At 35.0% G+C, this 22266-nt stretch overlaps 1 protein-coding gene across 1 annotated transcript in view; it reads left to right on the forward strand.

The window, feature by feature from the left end:
- Positions 1 to 22266, forward strand: part of LOC129226240 (intermembrane lipid transfer protein VPS13A-like) — a 216501-nt gene that overhangs the window by 143079 nt on the left and 51156 nt on the right. Inside the window, 9 exon segments of the mRNA XM_054860840.1 lie at positions 2157 to 2237; positions 6923 to 7143; positions 8032 to 8146; positions 11547 to 11681; positions 12392 to 12481; positions 14171 to 14389; positions 16098 to 16181; positions 18785 to 18895; positions 18985 to 19071. Coding sequence (XP_054716815.1) covers positions 2157 to 2237; positions 6923 to 7143; positions 8032 to 8146; positions 11547 to 11681; positions 12392 to 12481; positions 14171 to 14389; positions 16098 to 16181; positions 18785 to 18895; positions 18985 to 19071 — 1143 coding nt within the window.

Here is a 22266-nt window from a genome sequence, read left to right on the forward strand (position 1 = left end):
TAATGTTAAACAATGAAAGTGAGTTGAACGGAAAGAGTAAGTGTCAATCAGTCAAAAAATGAATACATGGTACAAGAAATGACAAAAAAAAGAGAAGAAAACATTACCCCCTTTATAAGTTGACCACCTGTCTAAGTTGACCACCAAAGTACTGCACCGCAAGTGGTCAACTTACACAGGTTTCACCGTATCAACAAAAATATGTACTTGATTTGGATGTACTGTCCACCTCTGCCAAGTTGAACTCCGCTGTCCGACCGATTAAACGATTCCATTTGTTGAAATTGGGGTGAGGAAAAACGGTTTAAGAACTTGCGGATTTAGTTTGCAGTGTTATTGTCCATTTGGCGAACAATATAATTCAGGTAAGAAGTAGCGAGTGGTACAGGATTTTCTCGCCAATGGAAAGAGTTGCAATAGTAACCTATCGCCTAACAATTCCTCTTCTTATTGATTGCTCTCCCTTGAAAGAAATGGACTTGCTCAAGGCCATGACTCAACTTCTCAGAGCTGGACAGTAGTAATAATATTATGCATGCCTGTGGGTGTCTTTTCACGCATGGTGTAACGATATATGATGAGAAAATATGTCAGTAACTTTAACTTAAAATCATTCTAAAATTGTTTGGGAACGTTAATTGATGTAAACACACTTCAAAAATTTCAGTGTCAAGGCATTTTCTTTAATACAGTGAAAAAATGAATTGACTTCCCCCGAATCTACGTTTTTCCGGTGTTTCACGTTTTTTCATCAGGTCTTAGTTTTTCCATGTACTAATAATGTTAATTAAACCCGGATGGAAAGTTTGTTATTTATGAATTTGTTCCGTATTTTACGCTTTCCGTGTGAAGTAAAAAAAGAAAGAAATGCTCAACATAATGTATATGTTTCCTTTTGTGGTTTTTAAAGCTAAGCCAAGCTGTCGAGTCTATGAAAACAGAAATGCTATTGCTTTATCCGTAACCGACTTTATGGACGTTTCGTCTGCTAATGAAGGTGGGGAAGAACAAACGATAGCACATTCGTCCATCTATCAATATTGCACTAAAAAGCTCAAAAAGTCAAACACTATTATCTTTCTCATAAAGACCAGGAATAAAATAAAGACCAGGCGAAGTATTTCAATCCTAGAATATCCGGCATTCATTTTGAACTCAATGACTGAAAAACAACCCACTGTTGCGGACTATTTTTAACCTAAACTCCCGGAGTCAAAACTAAATGTGTTAAAATTATCTAAAATGATATGTGCAACAATGTGTTCTTCATAAAATATTGACATATTACCTATAAAAGGAATCATGTTTACCACCTTTAGTTTTTTTCTACTTGATTTTTGATTTTTATGTATTTTAATTACTTAGCGGTTTCCCGTATTTTACGTTTTTTATCCCAGTCCCTTGAGAAACGTAAAATTGAGGTTTTACTGTACATCATTTCTTTTGTAAGTATTGTATGACATGCATAAGAGTAAAATCTTAAAATTTGGACTACTTAAAAAACTAGTTCAATATTCAGTAAGTTACCAGCCTATAGCCAGGGCTAAGGCAGAAAAACATGAAATACACCGCCAGCTCAGTCAATTCCAGCCGAGGACTGCAGTGTCGTGCTTATTAGCACTCATCAGCCCGGCATTGAGCTGGAGGTGGAAAACCTCTTAAGGAAGCCAAGAGTGCCAAACAAACTGGTAGCTAATATAGAATTAGCACTGACCAGACGAGTGACCGAAACAATGGTTCGGTTCAACTCGAATATTGCAGGCAAGGCAGGTATATTCAGTAAGTTACCCCCTATAGCCAGGGCTAAGGCAGAAATACATGAAATACAGTTGGTAACTTACTGAATATACCTGCCTTGCCTGCAATATTCGAGTTGAACCGAACCATTGTTTCGGTCACTCGTCTGGTCAGTGCTAATTCTATATTAGCTACCAGTTTGTTTGGCACTCTTGGCTTCCTTAAGAGGTTTTCCACCTCCAGCTCGGTTAGTCCTATGCCGGGCTGATGAGTGCTAATAAGCACCAAACTGCAGTCCTCGGCTGGAATTGACTGAGCTGGCGGTGTATTTCATGTAACTAGTTCAATAGTTTAAAAATTGACTATGATGAAATTTTAAGTTTTCTTACTTAACATAGAAATTTATTTCTGTTTCTTAGAATAAAACGAGGTACTTTGTCATCGCCGATACAGAAATCTTTCATGGGCAAAGGACTGTTACCGTGCGATCCCCTCTCAAGGTGAGTTAAATTAAGATGCTTCGTAATGTACATAACTAAAACAGCTCTTTCTTCATGAAGTAGCATTATACCCAACATTAGAATTAATGTAACGACAACGCAATACATAATGCATAGCAATTATTTTTATAGGATGGATTGGATTATGTAATTAGCAGTGGCTTTGCATTCCGTGTTGAAACATTTTCTTAAAGTAGCGGAAAGGGGACAAATGTGAAGTTTTTCTTCATGTGTTTATTTTGCAAAAATATTATTCATTTCTCAGATTAAAAATTCACCCCATGTTTGAATTTTCTTTATTTTGCGCCATAGAATCCTTTGAGATTTTTACAAATATTATTTCCTTACTTTAGGGCATTAAAAATAGCATCTTCAACTGCTCACATGTGCCCCTACAGGGTGTCACATGTAAACAAGCCATGAGACACAAACGCCCTTCGTTAAAAAATGCAAGACGAGCATCGTATTTCCACGAAAAACTCTACAATATGAAGCATATATGTGTATACCAATTACATTAAAGTGTTTGTAACCTTAAAATAACAGTAAAACGATGCTGTTCAAAATTCTGACCTTTTTTGTAAGCAACTAGCAAAAACACCCGGCGTTGCCTGGGTTAGCAATAATTATGAGAAACAATCGTTGCTTGCATTTGTTTTCTGTTTTAAGTGAAAGAACTTAAAACACACCTTTTTGACGTGATTTAAAATCCAGATTCTTCCTTACTCATAAAACTAAAGTAGCAGTAAGTAAAAAGAGCAAAATATTCATTTAGAAACGAAAACACGAAATTTAAGCGTATACAAATTTGAAGAATTTCCGAAATATGAAATTAAACTTCACATGTTTAAAAAGATTTATCAGTTAATACTTATTTTTTTTTTTTTACATTGAGTCTTACCTTCTCTGTATGTATATTGAAGCAGTGGCGCAGCCACGGGAGGGGTTTTGGGGTTAAAACCCCTCCCAGAACACAAGGACATTCATTTCCTCCGTTAAAGTCAAGGGAAAAGAGCAGAGTATTTGAGCTTTTCCAAACGGAATAAGTTTCAACAAAATATCTTACTGCTTTTAATGATTGGGAAGCAGTCAGAAATTACTTTTCAATTCTTAAATATAGAAGTTATATTTCATGATGAGCACCCTATGTCCCCACTGGTATAAGATAGCTAAAATCGTGTCAATTAAGCTCATGGTCCCTCAGCATGTCCATCACTGAACAAATCCTTTTTAGGGAAATCTAGAGAGAGGAAGCCTACAGAGAGAGATAGAGAGAGAGAGAGCTACCGTACTAGATTTTCTGAGGCTCTTTACCAATTCTCATCAAAAGATCGAAACCGTTATTAGCTAGCATTTGACATTCATAAAGACATGAATGTTTCTGAAGAGGAGGTTTTAAATGATCTTGCGAAAAAAAAAAGAAAAAAAAAAAAAAAAGAAAAAAAAACACACAGAAAACTCAAAAAAACACAAACAATGAATATAAGATTAAAATAAAACTAATGATTAATATTCTGTGCTTTTCCTCACTTTCTTCGCTTCATGGTGATATCAATACGAATTATTAATTGTTTTTGAGCAAGTACTTTGAATGAATAATTACTAATCTATAGAAACTCTTTGATATTGAATAATTACGCATTGTAAATGAATGGGAAAGAAAGCAACAATTTTCGATTTTGAAAACCCCTCCCAGAAAAATTGTGTCGCTGCGCCACTGTATTGAAGAACGAACTGTTTAAAAAAAATGTAGCCGCGCGCCCGTGATTCCCTTAAACTTGCTTTAGTTATTTTGGAAAATTTCAATTATTGTGGGTTCTTGGTGCGATTTAAAATATTACCGAATTGGCGGGAATCGTTTTGGGACACCTTGGATAATGCTCCCCCTCCTTAATTTGAAAAACGGTATGTTACTAATTTTTGTTAAAGAGATATTGTCGATATGCTAAGATACTTTTGGTCACCATAAAATGGCGCTAAACAATTTCATCCGTAATGTTTCCAAAATAAGTAGTAAAACTTGACGATGGTTTGAATTTGTGCACAAAGTCACATTAATGGAAGTTTTTGTGCTGTTTAGATTTGCCTAATTTAGTTGCTGGATTATTTTAAAGTAAAAAAAGTTTTTAAAGATTTTTTGATTGACGATATTTTGTTTACATGGTGAAAGCCGACAAACATTATTACATAGTCTTTGACTTCAAAAACCGTGACAGTTGAAAAAACTGCTAAATGCATCCGCTACTGAAATCAACCTGCAAAAATTTTGGCGAGGTTTCTGCCGTTAGATTGGATAATGATTAGAAAATCCAATCAGCACAAATAATTAAAAAAACCACAATAATTACACTAAAGTTCCGTTTAAATGGAAAATAATCAACCAAATCTATAGTTATTATTAGCCAATCTTGGGGGAAAAAACATTACTTTAAGATTTGACTTGAGAAAAGCCTCAAATAGTCAGACGAAACACAAAAACATTCAACAGTTCTAACTATGAACTGGGAGTTGAGATGATACACTAAATAATGAATTGAGTTGAGGAAAGCCTTCGAACATGGAACAAAAAAAGCCCATAACTCGTTTTTCATCCAACTTAGAACTTTCTAACAGATGCCATCCTCAGCAGAAAAATAAGCGCTTTCGATGGACACATAATTTTAATATGTGCACGTATTTTTTAACCGTCATATTGGGGCATTTATGCGAAAATTTGGACAAATTAGAATAAAAAAGGAACTATCAATCGGATTTTTATCGAACTGGTCTACAAACCTCCCCAGTACCAAAAAGAACAAACGGTGAAAGTTTCAGCGAAATCTGCCGGGTAGTTTCTGAGATCTTAGGGAACAAATTTACCAAAGTCCATTTTTATATATATAGATACAGGGTTATAGCAATATCATTAGGCATTTACTGGAGATAAAACGTATGTAGCTAAATATATTAATATGACTGCATAGCTACTAAGGAATCCTTTCAATATTATTCATATGGTGATGAACTATGAAATGAAACATATTAAATCGACTTTTAAACATTTTATTTTGTTAAAAAAAATTAAAAGATCGATCATTTACAAAAAATAAGTATGTAAAACATAAACTAATAATAATAGACCGGGCTATGGCAACCCTTTGCTGCTCATGAACCAAACCATGTGACTAGTGGATATCCTAGCAACAGCGGGAGTTGATCGTAGCAGACGATCAACGGCCGTGAGAAATAAAATAAATAGAATTGATGGAACGCAGAATATTTATGGAGTCCGATTTGTAAATTTGTTATTCTAAGTTGTAAATATTTTGTTAATATAGTGAGTTTTTCGTTTAGATAGTATTGTGCATTTTTTTAGTCAATTTTAATAACTCTCTAAGCAATTAAAGATGCAAGCGCCCAAATAGAATCGGCAAACGGTAAGATTTTTACCTACAATTTCAATTTAAGATTCCGATTAGTACATTTTTACGTTAACGCAAAACGTTTACGCCATTACGTTCACGCCAACGCTGACGTAGCAGTTCCAAATGAAATAAAAGTTACTGAAAACTGATCAAAAACTAATTGCTAATGTCAAAATAATGCATAACTAAAAGAAAAACAGTTCAATCTCTGCACCTGGAAAAAAATTATAATGAAAACACATTACTTAAAATACATGTCGAGTGCCAAACTATAGATAATGTTGCTATCTAGCAACCATGCTGCCAAAGTTTTCGCCAAGCCTTCCACCAGTCACATGATGTATCCATGAACCAATTTTTTCATCAGCAAATCTGGGAAAGCTCGGTCTACTCTTATTATTAGTCTATGATGTAAAATGAATCAATATTTATGTGCTGTCTTTTTGCCGAAATGAAAGCTGTTATTCTTCATGGTACACTACCTGCACAGCATTTAATCACTTTCTGAAAAACGTCAATTGAGGCGGTAAGAAGCAAAAGGATGTAAGTGGACATTTTCCAGTTTTGAGTGAAACGCGTTTAAAGATAACATCCTAGGGAGGCTTTCATTGAAATTTCTTTCTAAATCATGATTGTGAACAGCAGCACTTACCAGGGCTACTAGTACTATCTCTTGCCCCAAGACAGAGGAGAGGTTCCCCTACTACTATCTCCAAATATTTAATTTTGCCACTTTGCTTCTCGCTGCCGCAATTGGTCATTTTCATGTCAGCTGCTAGTCGTTGTCCACTTCACAATCGACAGTCCTTACAACTATACTGCCGTGCTAAGCGCAAAAGTCATATCTGCATCTGAGTTCAAAATTAGAAATTGCCATTTAAAGTTTTGCGCCACCATGTATTTGATTCAGATGCAACTTTTCGGAATATTTAAAAAATATTTCGCGTTCACAAATGGCCATAAAATAATGTATTTAGGTAAAATATGTGACAAAGAATCAATTGGTGATCGTAACTCAATTTTGATTTAAAAAAAAGTGCTGATACAACTTTTGTGCTTAGCACGGCAGTATATTATAATGTTGCCAGCACAATCACTCACCGAACCACACTAAAATTAAATGACACAATGCTGCTCCTAGTCATTTATAAGTTATTTTTCAAAGCAGCTATTGGTTTTCAGTCCAGCTATATATTACACGATATAATAGTACCCATACCGCTAACTGTAAATTTGTACGATACTGTGCACTATATCTTCATAATTTTATTTTAATTTCAGATTCAGAATCACTTGGGACGGCCGATCCAAGTGCTCTGTGAGAAAGTCGCTCTAGAAATGGCGGGCGCCGTACCGGAGGACTATTCGAAGAACCCCTTTCAAGATAAGTTCGTTCGGCTGACTACCCTGGCGGCAGATGGCTCTTATGACTTACCACTGATTGTTGCTTACCATTGCAAGCTGTTCATTCGACCCATGCCACTGGAATCCGACCAGAAAGAGTTGAGTGGTGTTTCTTCCATACATGATTAGGTCATAGTGATTGACTATTTGAGTCCAGAATGTAGACAAAAAGTTCTTTTTTGTTGACTAAGTCAGATGGACATTGGACAACCTAGTAGACAGCACATTTTAACTGATCCATTGGCCAGTTTGGCGATGTTAGATAAGATTCTCAAAATGCTCCAAATTAAGTCATTGTCAATATTTTTATCTGCGATCTCAGTAAAAATCGGTTTTCGCTATTCCAGGCTGAAGATCTCCAATGTTAGTGGTACTGCAGTAATTGGACTTCGTAATCGGGATGTTGGTATATGCTTACAATATTATTTTTAATTTTTTTTTATTATTTTTAATCGTATTTTATTATTTTTTATTGTATTTTATTATTTTTTTCGGTTATTCGTTGAAACTTTTGTATTGTATTATTTACACATGGTCTTGATTGCTATATTTGTTTTTCGAACCAACTGAGTGAAAATAATGACTTTTCGAAGCACCTCGCGTCTCAAAAGTTACCTTTTAGTATCGATTACTATTTTAGCCTCCTATGGTAATACTTTAAATTCCGAAACAGCCCCAAAAAGGCTTAAAAAAAACACGTCCTTTATTACAATGTAATATATTATGTAAATAAGAGAAAATTGACAAACGCGATCTTGAAAACTCATTAAAAAAACAAAACTTCAAAAGAATTGCTGCTTTGCGGGAGTTCAAGACATTATTCTCAATCATTTTAATGATACATTAAATTCGAAATTTTGATGTTTTCTTTTATTTCTGTTTTGTATTTTTTTACATCCGTATTTAACCACTAACATCAATTCTTAAAACATTTGACTATTGTCAAAATGGAGCTGTGTTGGTTTTAAATCCATTTTTTTTTTCAGGTATGGTCTTAGCAGTGAAGGTATCTGGTGGAAAGACATGACAGCGTCTCAGAAAAGCAGCAAGTTTCTCGAATGCTACGCAGAAAAGGAATCGGATAGTTTGTTCTGCATGAAGGTAAGAGAAGAAGTGTTATTTAAGATCATTAAAAAGAAGCATGAGTAAAAAATACAGATTGGAAGTTACCTTCGTACTTTTGCAATGTTACTCCTTGATATGATAAGCTTGGCCAAAAAAACATCTTTGTGGTTTCGAGCTGTTATTTGTTTTTCGATGCGGTTGCTTGTTTAGGATCATGTTGGTGCACTAATAAGACGTTTTATTGACTACTAAACAGGAAGTTTTCAATTTAAAATGCTAAAATAAAAAGTCGTTAAAAATAATCGAATCTGTAATAGCTGATTTGCATTGATTATCATGGCTCAATGTTATGAAAGTGATAAAAAAGAATGAAATTGGAAGCAAAAAAAGGTGTAATTTAGCTGTGAAGCAAGAAGTTCCGTTCAGAACTAAACGAGTCTACTTTCGAGTACACAAATATAGATTTCTTTGCATCTGATCAATACTCTCTTAGTTATTTAAGATTGCAAATAACGTCAAATAAAAAACTTTAATGAAGCAAAATATACCTCTTACTTAAAAGAAAAAATATCCTGGTGAAATTCATCAAAATGCACAAACAATACATTTTATGGAAAAAAAAATCGTTTGCAGCTCTTTCTTTGTGATAAAAATAAAATCTTAGAATTTTATTTTTCTCTTGTTGCCAAAAACTAGAATAAGTATGGAAATAAAAAATACAACTTAGAAAATAAATAAAACTATAAATAAATTAGTAAAAGCCTTCTTGAATAAATATTTTTGTCAGAAATAAATCGTTTGCAAAATTTTATTTCAGTGAAAAAATTAAGCACATCGAATTGCCTTTCATTTACTCTGCAAAAAATAAATAAATAATTTAAAGCTTCAGTATGAAAGTTAAAACAAATCGTTTCAACAATCATTATTTCACAGAAAAAATGTCTGTGCTTTGAATTTATTTCATTTTGGTTCAGTTGGTTTGGTTGGCCTTTGGTAAAGTTATTTCTGGCTTAGCCAATGTTAAGTCTACGGGAGATTGTATTTCAAACTTTTTTCCTATTTTTTGGTACTTAAAAAAATTGATGTTGATTTCTCAGATAAAAAGGTTTGACATTCTACGGTAGACGTTTATGTTAGCATTTTTGAATTCTTCAAAAATACCTTTAAAATAGCTAAATCAACAAATATTGTCTATATATTCTTCATCAATTTTTTTTCAACCAAGTTTGTTTCAAGTCAATCCGTCTTTAAGTTTAAGCTCTATCTTACTTAGTTATAAAAAAATATTAAATAAAAACAAAAAACCCCGACTGCATAGAAACCAAAAAAACTAAAAAGAAATATGTATAAGCCCAGTAGTTTTGAATGTAATAAGTACTACTGAATAACTACACCGTTGAAATAGTTTTATAATCGTACACAGATAAGACAAATCATAAATTGAAAAGCAGAATAGAAGAATCAACAGCCGGGGCCCATTTTTTTCTGACTCAAGGAACCCCGTAAAATTTGAATGGGCCCCGACTGTTGATCCTTCTATTCTGCTTTTGAATTTATGATTTGTCTTATCTGTGTACGATTATAAAACTATTTCAACGGTGTAGTTATTCAGTAGTACTTATTACATTCAAAACTACTGGGCTTATACATATTTCTTTTTAGTTTTTTTGGTTTTACGCAGTCAGGTTTTTTGTTTTTATTTAATAACTTTTTATTTTACTTTTTAGTTAATTTTCATTGATTTAGTTATTATGATTATAAGACGGTACATTTCGCAACCTTGTCATTTCATTGAGAGAGTTTGTATCGTGAGGTTTATCCGTGTATAACTCATGATGACGCGAAATCGGAAGCGTCCCCCCCCCCCCCCGTCAGTCAAATCTTTCTGCAAAACTGAAAATTCCTCTCAAGAAAGTACACGTCGCGAAACTCAGTCCTTTGAATCCAGCCAAAAACAAGTGCAACATATGTTGGCGATGAAAATCGAATTAGTAGACTTTCTTTCTTTTGGTGCTTATTGCACGGGTTTATTTTGGTGAGGACTACAATGTGAGTGTCTTCCCTTCGTTACGCATAATATATTTTTTTATTACAGTAGAAATTACATATAAAGAACACATGAACGAATTTACATCAGAAAGAGGGGAAAGTACATCCGGAGCGAAGGTGTCTTGACCCACCGCCTCAACTGGGAGAAGCAATCGCTTAGACCACTCGGCCACTGAGACCCCAATTAGTAGACTTAGTAAACAAAAAATTCTGGCAGTGAAAACTACCTGCATTTGTCGCACGCAGGTAGCGTTAGACAAAATTTGCGACACCCAGCGTGCGCCGATCCCAAACTGACAAAATGGAAACTGGTTTTTGAAATGGTACTTTTGATTACTGTCATGTGTTTAGTGACATTCCCAAGGTTAAGACAAATCGATTGACGTAAGAATTACCGAAATTGGCCAAGGCGTTTAGCTTGTAGAACGCCACATAGGAACAGACATACACACATACATAGACTGATAAACACATTACCCTCCTTTGCATCGCGCACGCGCAGTCGGGTAAAAAGCAAGTGTATGAATCTAAGTACCCATCTATCTATTTATGTCGCCGCTAATCCTTGTGAACGACTGGGAATTGACCATCGAACCAGGTATGGATAGATTCGTAATTTCTTGGGCTACGTGATTGGCTAGGTTGCAAAATTATGTGACTTTAATTAGCGGGGATATAGTTTGCTTTTTCTTTCGACTTTTTCGTTTTTCCCTTCACTTCATTTCAAGGCTATAACGCTGGTAGATTGCCTGTTTCAAGCGGAAATGGAAGAGCTCATGTGTGTTTTTTGAATGATTTTGAATTGCCTCAACCTTTCTACTTGAGACCATGACGGTAACCATGCCCGTGCAGTCGTATTCTACACACGTGCAAGTCGCTATTTCTCAAGGACATTTTTCTTTTCTTTTTTTTTGTATGTCGACACTGCACATTGATACAAAATGGTTCCTTATATTCCAATATATCACAATTAAAAGCCAAAGTTTTAAATTTGGTAATAAAATGCGGATATTAGCGTAAGATGTCCCACCTGAGCAAATGGATTGAGCATGTAACTGGCACAATTCGTTTGGATCTCAAAGTGATTCTTTTTGTAGCCCTGAGTCTCAACGAATGGGAACCTCAGATTGATTAAAAGAAACATTGAATGTCATTGATGCTTTATTTAAACAAACCAGTATAATCGCATTATATGTACAATGATGAATACGCAGTGCCATCTGGCATCAGTAATATCTTCACGTATTCGTTATGTGCTTTTTTTACTAACACCATTTTTGGTTTGCCACGTTTTTTTTATTTATTTATTTATTTATTTATTTATTATTTTTATGCTTTCGTATTTATTCGCAATTTTCCGTGCTGAAATATATCTTCTTTTCAACAGGTGGTTTGCGAAGAGAATCGTGACCTGAAGATGCCATCGGTTGGGACGAAGCTAGTTCCGAATTTTTGTCTTCATCTTGATCCTCCTCTCGTTTTCCACAACTCCCTTCCGTTAACGTTGGACATCCATTTTAAGGTAAAATACATCCTCTCTCTCTAACGGATTGTTGCTCACAGTATTGAAAAAACTCTCTAAAACTGCAGTAAGAGCAAAGCTGTTTTGTTATAATTGGGACGGCTGCAGAAAACCTGATGACGTTATTGGATACATTGCTAGATTAGCCTTGCCGCAACTATCGTGGTTTAAAAACCGATAATCTGGGTTAATTGCAAAATCTGTAGAAAATGAATTAATCTCTCGTGATTAAAACTGCTTTATCAATTGATGCAGTGAGAAGCAAAGGGATGTGAGGATCAAAATCAAAATTTTGGAGGTAACCAGTAAAAATAATAGGAGAACCTCTCTTCTGATTTACTGGTAATCTCTGGTGGGTGTTGCTGTACCTGATCTAGAAAACAAATTCAATGGAAACCTATCTGGTATCTGAACTTCAAACACATTTTGTAATAAACTTTAAAGTGTCTATTTATACAATAAATACATCCTTTTGCTTCTCACTACTTCTAATGTGTGAAGTATTTTCAAAAATTCGTTATGCTTACATAAACTAATTTCGTAGTTTCACGATTTTACAGCCGACCCAAATGACTGCTTCGATTTCCTAACTTTTGTCGAAAAGTGCGTTATTTTAAATGTCAAAAATTGAATACGTGATTTACGAGTTCCAAGTTTTATTTTGCTTAACATGAAGTTACTGTTTTTTTTTTTTTTTTTTTTTTGACCAGAACAAAGAAAAAACGATGAAACTTCAAGAAGGTGAAAGTGCCATCCTCTACGATTTCGATCCCCATCAGCAACAGGACATCCAATTAGAGGTATTCTATGTGTGTCTGTAAACAGCTCATGATTAAAATTTTCCCATAATATTAATCCTTTGAGATAAAGAAGGTTTCTTTGTGATGTATAACTGAAGTTTAACTGAGCTTTTTTTAATAACGAGCTAATAAAACTTCAATTACATAGTGGTTTTAAGGCAGAAAAATACGTTTTAATTTTTGACGTGTATACTTTTCATTTTATTTTAATGATTGCTTATTGCGGAAATTATAAAGGTTTTACCAAACCTGTCAGGACGGAACGTATACAAACTGCTTAAAATTTAAAGTCATTTTATCGTAATAATAATTTGCAGTTTTCTAGTCGTTTAAAAATTTGTCACTGTACAACGTTCTTAGTAACAAACTAAATTCTTATAATAGCAAAGTAACAGAAAAACTGCCATTCAATGAAAAAATAATACCTCTTGCAAATTCTTCGTTAACGAATTAAGGGAACTTTGTGATTAAATAAAGTAATCTGTATAGAAAGAAATCCGTCAAAAAAGAGCAAATAGATGCAAATGATGCATGCAGTCTGACCATCACAGTTCAGACTTGGCTCCTTCCGATTACCATATTTTTGCTCAAGTGAACGTCTGACTCGAATGACAATGTTTTGGTTCATACAAGCACAGAAAATAAACTACAAGATCCAGCGACTGCCTTCTTTGACGAGGGCTATTAAAAGTTGATGCCACGGTATGGCAAATGTCTCAATGGGGGGATAGCAATGCCCATGTAAAGAGGTAGCTAGGTGATATGTCTAGAGATTTCAAATGGAAGAATTTTCATTTTTACCGTAGTTTTCCTTTCGTGATCATTTAAATCTTAACAAAAATAGTTCTCCTGCGCAAAATTTTATGGGATCAAAATTAGCATGTGCTTAATGTCTCGAAAAACCTCTACGGGCTAAACTGAGGCAGGTTATCTTTATATGGGTACAAAGCTGCTTACTTGGATGCCGTCTAAGCGGATTACCTCGTGTTTACGAGTTGAATAGGAGATACTTATGAATGCTCCTGTCAGACAATTACTGAGAAAATATTAAGCAACCGATTACGTTAACAAGTTCGCCTTATCAGATCGTTTTCAATGGTGCAAGTTTGATCGTGTTGAATTTACTAGTTTCTCTGGTGCAAGTTCGATCCTGTCAAATCTATCATTTTCTCAAAGCAGTGACTGCAAATTCTGGATTTAAGCCCTGAACGTTCGGATTCCGGACAGATCCCATTACCGTTAGGTCATGAAAATTCACCGAATGAATGTTGCGCAGTTTCCAGTTTTAGAATAATTTAAGGACTCTAAACGTACCTACCCTGAACTACACTGAAAAATGAAGTTATCAAAAATAAGTACATTCATGCGTTCAAATTTTCTTGAAACCTTTTGTTTCAAATATGAGTACCCATGTTTTCAAATAGTGTGCTGAATTATTTCATACTCAAAAATGAGTACATAATACTCAGTTTTGAAATTTTTAAATTTTCAAAACTGAGCACACATGTTGATTTGAGTATTTGATGACTATTCGAATGTTTCAAATTTGAATACTACGTAGTCGGAGCCATACTGACTCGCGATATGTTAAAATGTGAGTACTTTTTCGTAATTTTTGAAATTGTTGTTTTTAGAGTGATACTTTTCTAAACTCTCAGTGCATTCACACGGTACCTTGACTCATTCTAGGTTGGTCAGTACGTTGGTCTTCAGTGGCACGGCAAACTGTCTGTGAGCGGTGACACGGAAGAGCTCCATCCAGTCCCCATGAGCCCAGAGACGGACACTGGAGGTGGAAATCGCCACTTGGCCCTGCACGTGCACGTGACGAGAGACAGAAGTTTGGACCTGCACCTCTTCGCTCCTTACTGGATCGTCAACAAGACTGGGTTGCCCCTGCAATTCAGGGTGAGACTGACAGTCAATGCAACCTGTTGTGAAAAAAGTGTTTTTGTTTAAGAAGTAAATATATATCGCTCATTCGGAGTGCCACAATACGAAGAAACAAAATTATACAGGGGAAGCGTTTGAAGTTGAACTCTTCAGGCAATTTGCATTAAGAAAAGTAAGTTTACTGTGCGCTACAGTGGTTATTATTAGAACAAAAAATCTGTCATCATTTTCCAAAGAAGATAACGTCCTTTGAAGGTCTTTAAGCGAAAACAAAAAAAGGAAAAGGAAATTGAAAATTTCGTACTGTGGCACTCTTTTTCCAAACGAGCGATATGTTGACCACCATTTTGAGTATCAGTCCGAATAAGTATCGCATTTTTAAAGCTAAGTTTTAAAAATATTTTTGGTGGAGGGTTTTTTACAAGATGGTTACACTTTATACAGGGTATGTCACAATTCCTACCGGGGTTTGGAAGATCTATTAAATTTATCAATAATACAGCAACAACGTTGACTTTATTCAGTAAATTACCACCGATTAGCAAGGGCTAAAGCAGAAATACATGAAATTCACCGCCAGCTCAGTCATTTCCAGCCGAGGACTGCAGTTTCGTGCTTATTAGCACTCATCAGCCCGGCATAGGAAAGTGACTGTGCATCAGCAGGACAGCTCAGTCACTTTCCTATGCCGGGCTGATGAGTGCTAATAAGATCGAAACTGCAGTCCTCGGCTGGAAATGACTGAGCTGGCGGTGAATTTCATGTATTTCAAAGTTGACTTTACTGGAGAAAAAATACTTTTGGCTTCAAACGTTCTATATGTGAGCCTTTCGCGATGCTCCTGCGAGTGACAGATTTGCAGATTTAGAAACCGGTCGCGATGCGTTTTTGGGACTCTCTTTTTCCATCACGGAACCATGTAAAACATTTATCATGTGCATTTTTGTAACTCCTTCGGGGTCCCTAAGATCATAGAGGCCCCTCGCAATTGCGACTTATGCGATATGATAAGTCCGCAACTGGATGAAACAGATACGTCGCGATCAATGGTAAAAAATGCAATTGTGATCCTTTTGCATAAATTCTGTAAACCACGTGGCACAGGAACATGAACACACGATCTTTGATGTAGCCTAATGCAAAATCACATGAAGTGCGGAGGCCACGGAAGAAGTTGATTGTCGTCGTCAGAGCCTCATATAATCCAACAACCGGAAAGCTCTTTATTGCTGAAATGGCAAACTTCTGTCAGATAATGGAGGGATGGGGGATGCCCTATCTTGTTGGAAAATGAACGACCATTAATCGTGACATGTTTTGGCGGGCTGGTGAAACAAGAATTAGCCTTTCGACTTGAGATCTGTCACAACACGAATGGTTCAAATATCGAATATTTGTGAAACAAAACTTGCAACCCCTTTTTTTCCCAGTAAAGGCAGCGTTTTGCTGTATTAGTAAATATGGATTGTTTCCATGAGCCTTCAAAGCCTCGGAGGAAATTGTGACATAGCCTGTATCAATTACTCTTTTATGTTTACTAAATCTCTTCCCTTATTTCAAATATCCCATTAGTAAAAACTGTAAAAGTAAAAAGTTATTTCAAAGTAGTTTTTCTGATCGCCTTCTGAAATGTAATTGACAAGTAGTAAATTTGATGATTTAATTCGATTGCTTTTTCAAATACGTAAAAGGTAGTCAATGAAAATATAACTTTTGTTTCTAGGGTTCAATGTCCGATGCCGTATACGAAGCAGCTTCGAGTGCAGACCCTTTACTTTTCCGTTTCAAAAAGCACCGCAAAAAGAAGGTGAGTAAATTACAAAGGGGATAAAATTGGTTAGATGAACGTTCTACTGTTTATAATACGAATGCAGTACTCTAATGGAATACTCTAAATTTTTTATAGGAAAAAATATTACAATAATCGGTTTTTGTGAGAGAAAAGCTTAATCTTCATGAAAATGGGTGCTAGTTAAACACGAAAATATTGCAAATAATTTACTAATCTTTAACAGTTTACCGCTTTTTATGACGTATGATGTTTCATCTACTCATTTCTAGCGAGCATGAATTTTTTGAAAACTGTCTCCAGCACAGTATTCACTATTCCTGACTGAGGAGTTCGAATAAGAACGAAACTGCAGTCTCAGGATGTGATACGCAGGCTGTCTCGTATATTGTATGCAATTAAAAAATGCTAAAATACGTAGAAAAGCCCGAGTATATTCGGGATGGTCACCAAGAAGGTTGACACTAGTAATGTGACGGATCGCTAAAAATGTTGATTCACAGATACGGATACGGATCATTAGTACAGTTGGATCTCGATATAAGGTCTCTCCACGGGACTTCACAAAACTGACCTTATAAGCGGGGTGACCTTATAACCGATTCATATATATATATTTTGATAAATATGGATGTATTTACAAGGATGTATACATTAATTCTTTTCAAAATTTAATACGTCCAAAAACATCAGTTAATTAAATTATAATAGTTGAATCGATTTGATCCAATTGAAATTTTTTGGAATTAATAAGAAATTTTGAAATGCTTTTTAAAACTTCTATTTAGAATAAAACCGCATGCAAATATGCCCGAGCAAAGAACTGATGTGCAAGTTACCTTACTTAAAATTACATTAATACAGGACTGACGCGTTTTTTCTTTAGTTTAAGCACAATGGTTTCTAAGTATCTTCTGAAAATTTTCTTCGGCTTCTAATGACTGGTGAAAAAATTGCGATATGTACATACTGCATGCCCACGTTACTACTTCATATTTTAGTATCACTGTCGTAACACTCACTTTCTACTGTTAATTTACTACGTTAATAGGAAAAATGACTTTTCACTTTTTAAGGATTGTATATCGCGGAAAATTCTTGGAAGTAAATCCATTGGGCAATGAAATCATTTAAAGAAGTCAGACAAAAGTGACCTTATAAACAATTAATGTATTATGACTTGACCATATACCCAAATATACAGCGATCCTATTCAGCGAGCCGGGACTTTAGAAAAGTGACCTTATATGCGGGGTAACCTTCTAAGCGGGTGACCATATATCGAGGTCTAACTGTATTTAAATATGCAAATACGAATACCGACTTCAATTCCATTCTGGTCAAAGTGTAAAATTTGTCACTTGAGGTATTCCCGTCAGGATAAAGACACTTCTTTAAAAAATTCATCTACTTCGAAAACATAATCAAGAATATTATTTATTCTTAAAAGAAGTTTCCACTAAGATATGGGGAGAGTTGGTAAGAACGGGACAGCGGCAGTGCAGCATTTATGCTTAAACAAATGGTGAGAAATTATTTCTGATTTGCTAGGTTAGATGTAGAAGCAAGAGTCTAAAGCTGCCTCAGGACTGGCCGGAAATAATTTTCGCAGTTTATTTCGGCATAAATGCAGCGCTGACTCATTCCTCCCAACTCGCCCTCTGCCGACGAAGTTACACATTCTTACAAATGGTACACAGAAAATTTAGCCTCATTTTCTCGAACAATACCGAGAGAAATCAAAATGAAGCACGAAAAACGAGCTAACTAATATTAAATTCAAAATTAAAAAAAGCCTTGATCAAGAGAGTCGTGCTCATTTTATGAAAATTCTCACATTTTATGCCACACATTATTAGCAAATAGAAACTGGCATTAGATAAAAATTTTAAATCATTGAGCTTTTTCTCCTTATCCTAAATCAACAAAATCGATACCAATCGCATGTCTAAAGGCGAAAAATTGTGTTTAGAATTAATTTTAAAAGATTATAACGCCTACTGTTTATAACTTGATAGTTCCAAACAAAAATTAAACGCAGAAAAATTCACTCTTTTGATTGGTGCCAATATTTTTAACGTACAAGTAAATTTTCACTGCCAAAATTGCGAAAAATGCTAATTTGGTTTTCAATAAATATCTCCGGTAATTGAAGTTCTACAATGACGATACCCAGCTAAGAACACTTTGATCAAGTCGCCTTTTGAACAAAAAAAAAAAAAAAAAAACAGCTATCAAAATCGGTTCATCTGTTCAGCAGCTACGATGCCCCAAACAAATACACAGATACACTCGTCAAAATTATTACCCCTTTCTTGTTGCGTCTGGGGTGGAAAACTGACTTTCCAATTTCAGAAATGATAGCTTATAATTACATCAATAAAATAAGCCTAATTTAGATGGAATAAAAAATTTTTTTTTAAATCTACTTATATTTAGAATTCGAATATGCGTTGAAATTAAAGAACGTAAAAGATCCGTTCCAGATACGTCAAAATTACGGATACAGGTCTTTATTTTCCATATTTTGTATTTTCTAAGTGCCAAAAAATTTGTTTACAGCCCTACGTCATCATCAAATGAAATCTTTTTATTTACTTTTTCATTTTCATTGCTTCTAGGCAAAACTCCGAGTGTACAGTTCTCAATGGTCAAGATCTTTCTCCCTGGACACCGTGGGCAATTGTGGAGTCGTCGTTTGTGCTGACAAGGAAAGAAATAAAAAATATCATGTGAGTAATTGTTTTTTCATAAGAAAAAACCAAAGATTTGTCGGGGTTTTTTCAAGTTATATTAACTGACACCTCAATATCAATTTCAGTTCTTTGTCAACGTTGAAGTCTCGAAAATGCTGCTGACAAAAGTGGTCGTCATTAAACCTTTCTTCTTGGTCATCAATAATACGGAGGTATGTTTCATCTTTGTTTGTTTTCTTGAAGTATTTCGTGTCTTGTTTCGTAAATGACTCGGAAAAACTAGGGCCACTATATAAGGGGAGCGGACTCATCCGACATTTTGGTTCCATAATTGTCGGGGGCCAAAATGGTGCTTCTACAAAAACCTCGTTTCAGAAAACTAGTGCCCAAGAATTAGATGTGTTGCCTGATTGTTGTTTGATTATTTTATTCTGTGAATGAAGAAGATTTAAGGAATACAAACTAAAAACAAATACGGTGTGAAAATGAGGTATATTGAACTAAAAATTTCCCGATACATTTTTGTTGAATTTGTGAACTAAGTTATCTTTCTAGATTCCCCTTAAATGACATTTTACTCAACTTATCATCAATTGCTTTACGACATAGCAACCAGCGAATATTGTAACGTATTTATAAATAGTAGAAACAAGGTTGGAGCCAAAGCTATCTTGGAACCAAAATGTCAGATAAGTTGGCCTGTCTTTTTAAGAAAAACTAATCATAAAGCCAAATGTACTTGATACTATCTCTAACTTCTTTGAATATGAGAGATAATACAACAACTTTTGACAAAATGAAGTTTGAAACACATACAAACTAACCAAACATTTGTCATTAGCATCATACAAAAATTACTAAATAATTTGGATGTTAATTTATAGAACGTGTCAATGAACTGATATGTGTTTTGCGCTGAAAAAAATTGTTTTGGAATGGTTTTTGTTTTAGTCTATAAAAATCTCTGACACGAAATATTTTCTGTTTAAATATCGATTCAAAGTCATACGTTTATTATGCGAAAATAGATTATATACTGTACATAAAACTATCCATGTTCTAAATGTGCTAAATATACCTCTCCCGTCCAAAAAATTTGAAGTATTTGCAAGTTGCCCCATCTCTAATCCTATGGGCATCTATAACGTTACATGTTTAGTAGTTGCCTAACTATTACCTATTCACAAATGTCAAAATAAACTAGTATGTTGTGGCCATCACGAAACTTTCTTCTATATTTTTCCTTTTTCTGATCCCTCCCCATGCTTGACGAGGAAGCAATATTCCTAACAGAAACAAAATTACACATGCAAAAACTTGACGACCATCCCAATGTCTGAATTATTGTAAAAACAAAACAAAGAGCGAAAATTGAAAGTTACTTTAAAAGCCTTACTTGAATTAATTACAAATATTTTATTTATTAACAAACATTAGTGGCAACAGTTAAAAATTTTAAATCATTGAGATAATATTTCCGATCATTTCCATACAATTACTAGTATGTTGTGGCCATCACGAAACTTTCTTCTATATCTTTCTTGTGAATTCTGATCAATCCCTATGCTTGAAGAGAATGCAATATTCCCAGCAAAAAAAAAAAAAAAAAAAAACTGACGGCCGTTCGAATTCCTGAATTCCCACAAAAGCAAAGCAAAGAACGACTTGAAAGTTATTTTAAAAGCGTTGCTTGAATTAATTAGATGTTTTATTTGTTAACAAACATAAAATGGCAACAGTTATTAATTTTAAATCATTGCGATAACATTTCCGATTATTTCCCAAAAATTAAAATCACGTGAAATAAGCAGACGACAGTATTACAATTTATCTTTCTTATTGTTGCATTTATAAAGCTATTTTTATTTACACAAAAAAAAAATCAGCCCCCCATGGAGCGATTGGCGCCAAAATTGAAACAACGCCTATTTACAAATAGATTCACATTTATTCCAAATTTCATCCAGAACGTAGCATTACTTCTTGAGATATGGCACTCACAATGAAAAAAAAGAACATTCGATTGCGCCACCCCCGTTTTCAGCTTTTGACACCGAAATAAAATCAGCTCTTATACTCACTAAGGGCTACTTGCCGATAAATTTTTCTTTCATTCCGTTCATTATTTCTTGAGATACAGCAGTCACAATTGACGACAAAAAAACGTTCTATAGCTCAACCCCCGTTTGAGTTATTGACACCAAAATTGAATCAGCACCTGTTCCTGTTAATGGCAACATATGGACCAAATTTTGTTTGATTCTGCCAGTTACTTCCTGAGGAATAGCAAGCACGCGTAACTCAAAAAACGTCCCATTGCTCCACCCCCCTTGGAGGAATTCGCGCCAAAAACCAATGGGCACAAGTTCACATAGGGGCACATATGTGTACCAAATTTCGTTTGATTTCATGCGGTAGTTTTTGCTGTAGCGCGGCCACAAAAAACCGGTCACACACAGACGTGACACACACACACACATACATACATACACACACACATACATACATACACACACACATACATACATACACACACACAGACAGACAGACATTTTCCAAAAATAGTCGAAATGGACTCAGCACACCTCAAAACGTTCGAATCCGTCAAAATTCGAAATTCGAAAATTTGCACGAATCCAATACTTTCTTCTATATATTAGATATAGAAGAAAGTAAAAATCACGAGAAATACGCAGACGACAATCTGTTACGATTTATCTTTCTTATTGTTGCATTAATAAAACTATTTTTATTCGCAAAAAGAAAAAAATCAACACCTCTTGGAGCGATTGGAGTTAAATTGAACCAAAGCCTGTTTACGTATGGATTCACATATATTCCAAATTTCAACCAGAACGTAGCATTACTTCTTGAGATAGGGCACTCACAATGGAAAAAAAGAACGGGCGATTGCGCTACCCCCCCCTTTTTAGCTGTTGACACCAAAATAAAATCAGCTCTTATACCCACTAAGGGCTACTTGTCAAAAATTTTTTGTTTGATTCCGTTCGTTATTTCTTGAGATACAGCAGTCACAATTGACGACAAAAAACGTTCTATAGCTCAACCCCCCTTTGAGTTATTGACACCAAAATTGAATCGGCACCTGCTCCTGTTAATGGCAACATATGGACCAAATTTTGTTTGATTCCGCCAGTTACTTCCTGAGGAATAGCAAGCACGCGTAACTCAAAAAACGTCCCATTGCTCCACCCCCCTTGGAGGAATTCGCGCCAAAAACTAATGGGCACAAGTTCACATACGGGCACATATGTGTACCAAATTTCGTTCGATTTCATGCGGTAGTTTTTGCTGTAGAGCGGCCACAAAAAACTGGTCACACACAGACGTGACACACACACATACACACACACATACACACACACAGACAGACAGACATTTTCCAA

Source organism: Uloborus diversus, chromosome 7 (genome assembly GCF_026930045.1).
Source record: "Uloborus diversus isolate 005 chromosome 7, Udiv.v.3.1, whole genome shotgun sequence".
NCBI classification, from domain to species: domain Eukaryota; kingdom Metazoa; phylum Arthropoda; class Arachnida; order Araneae; family Uloboridae; genus Uloborus; species Uloborus diversus.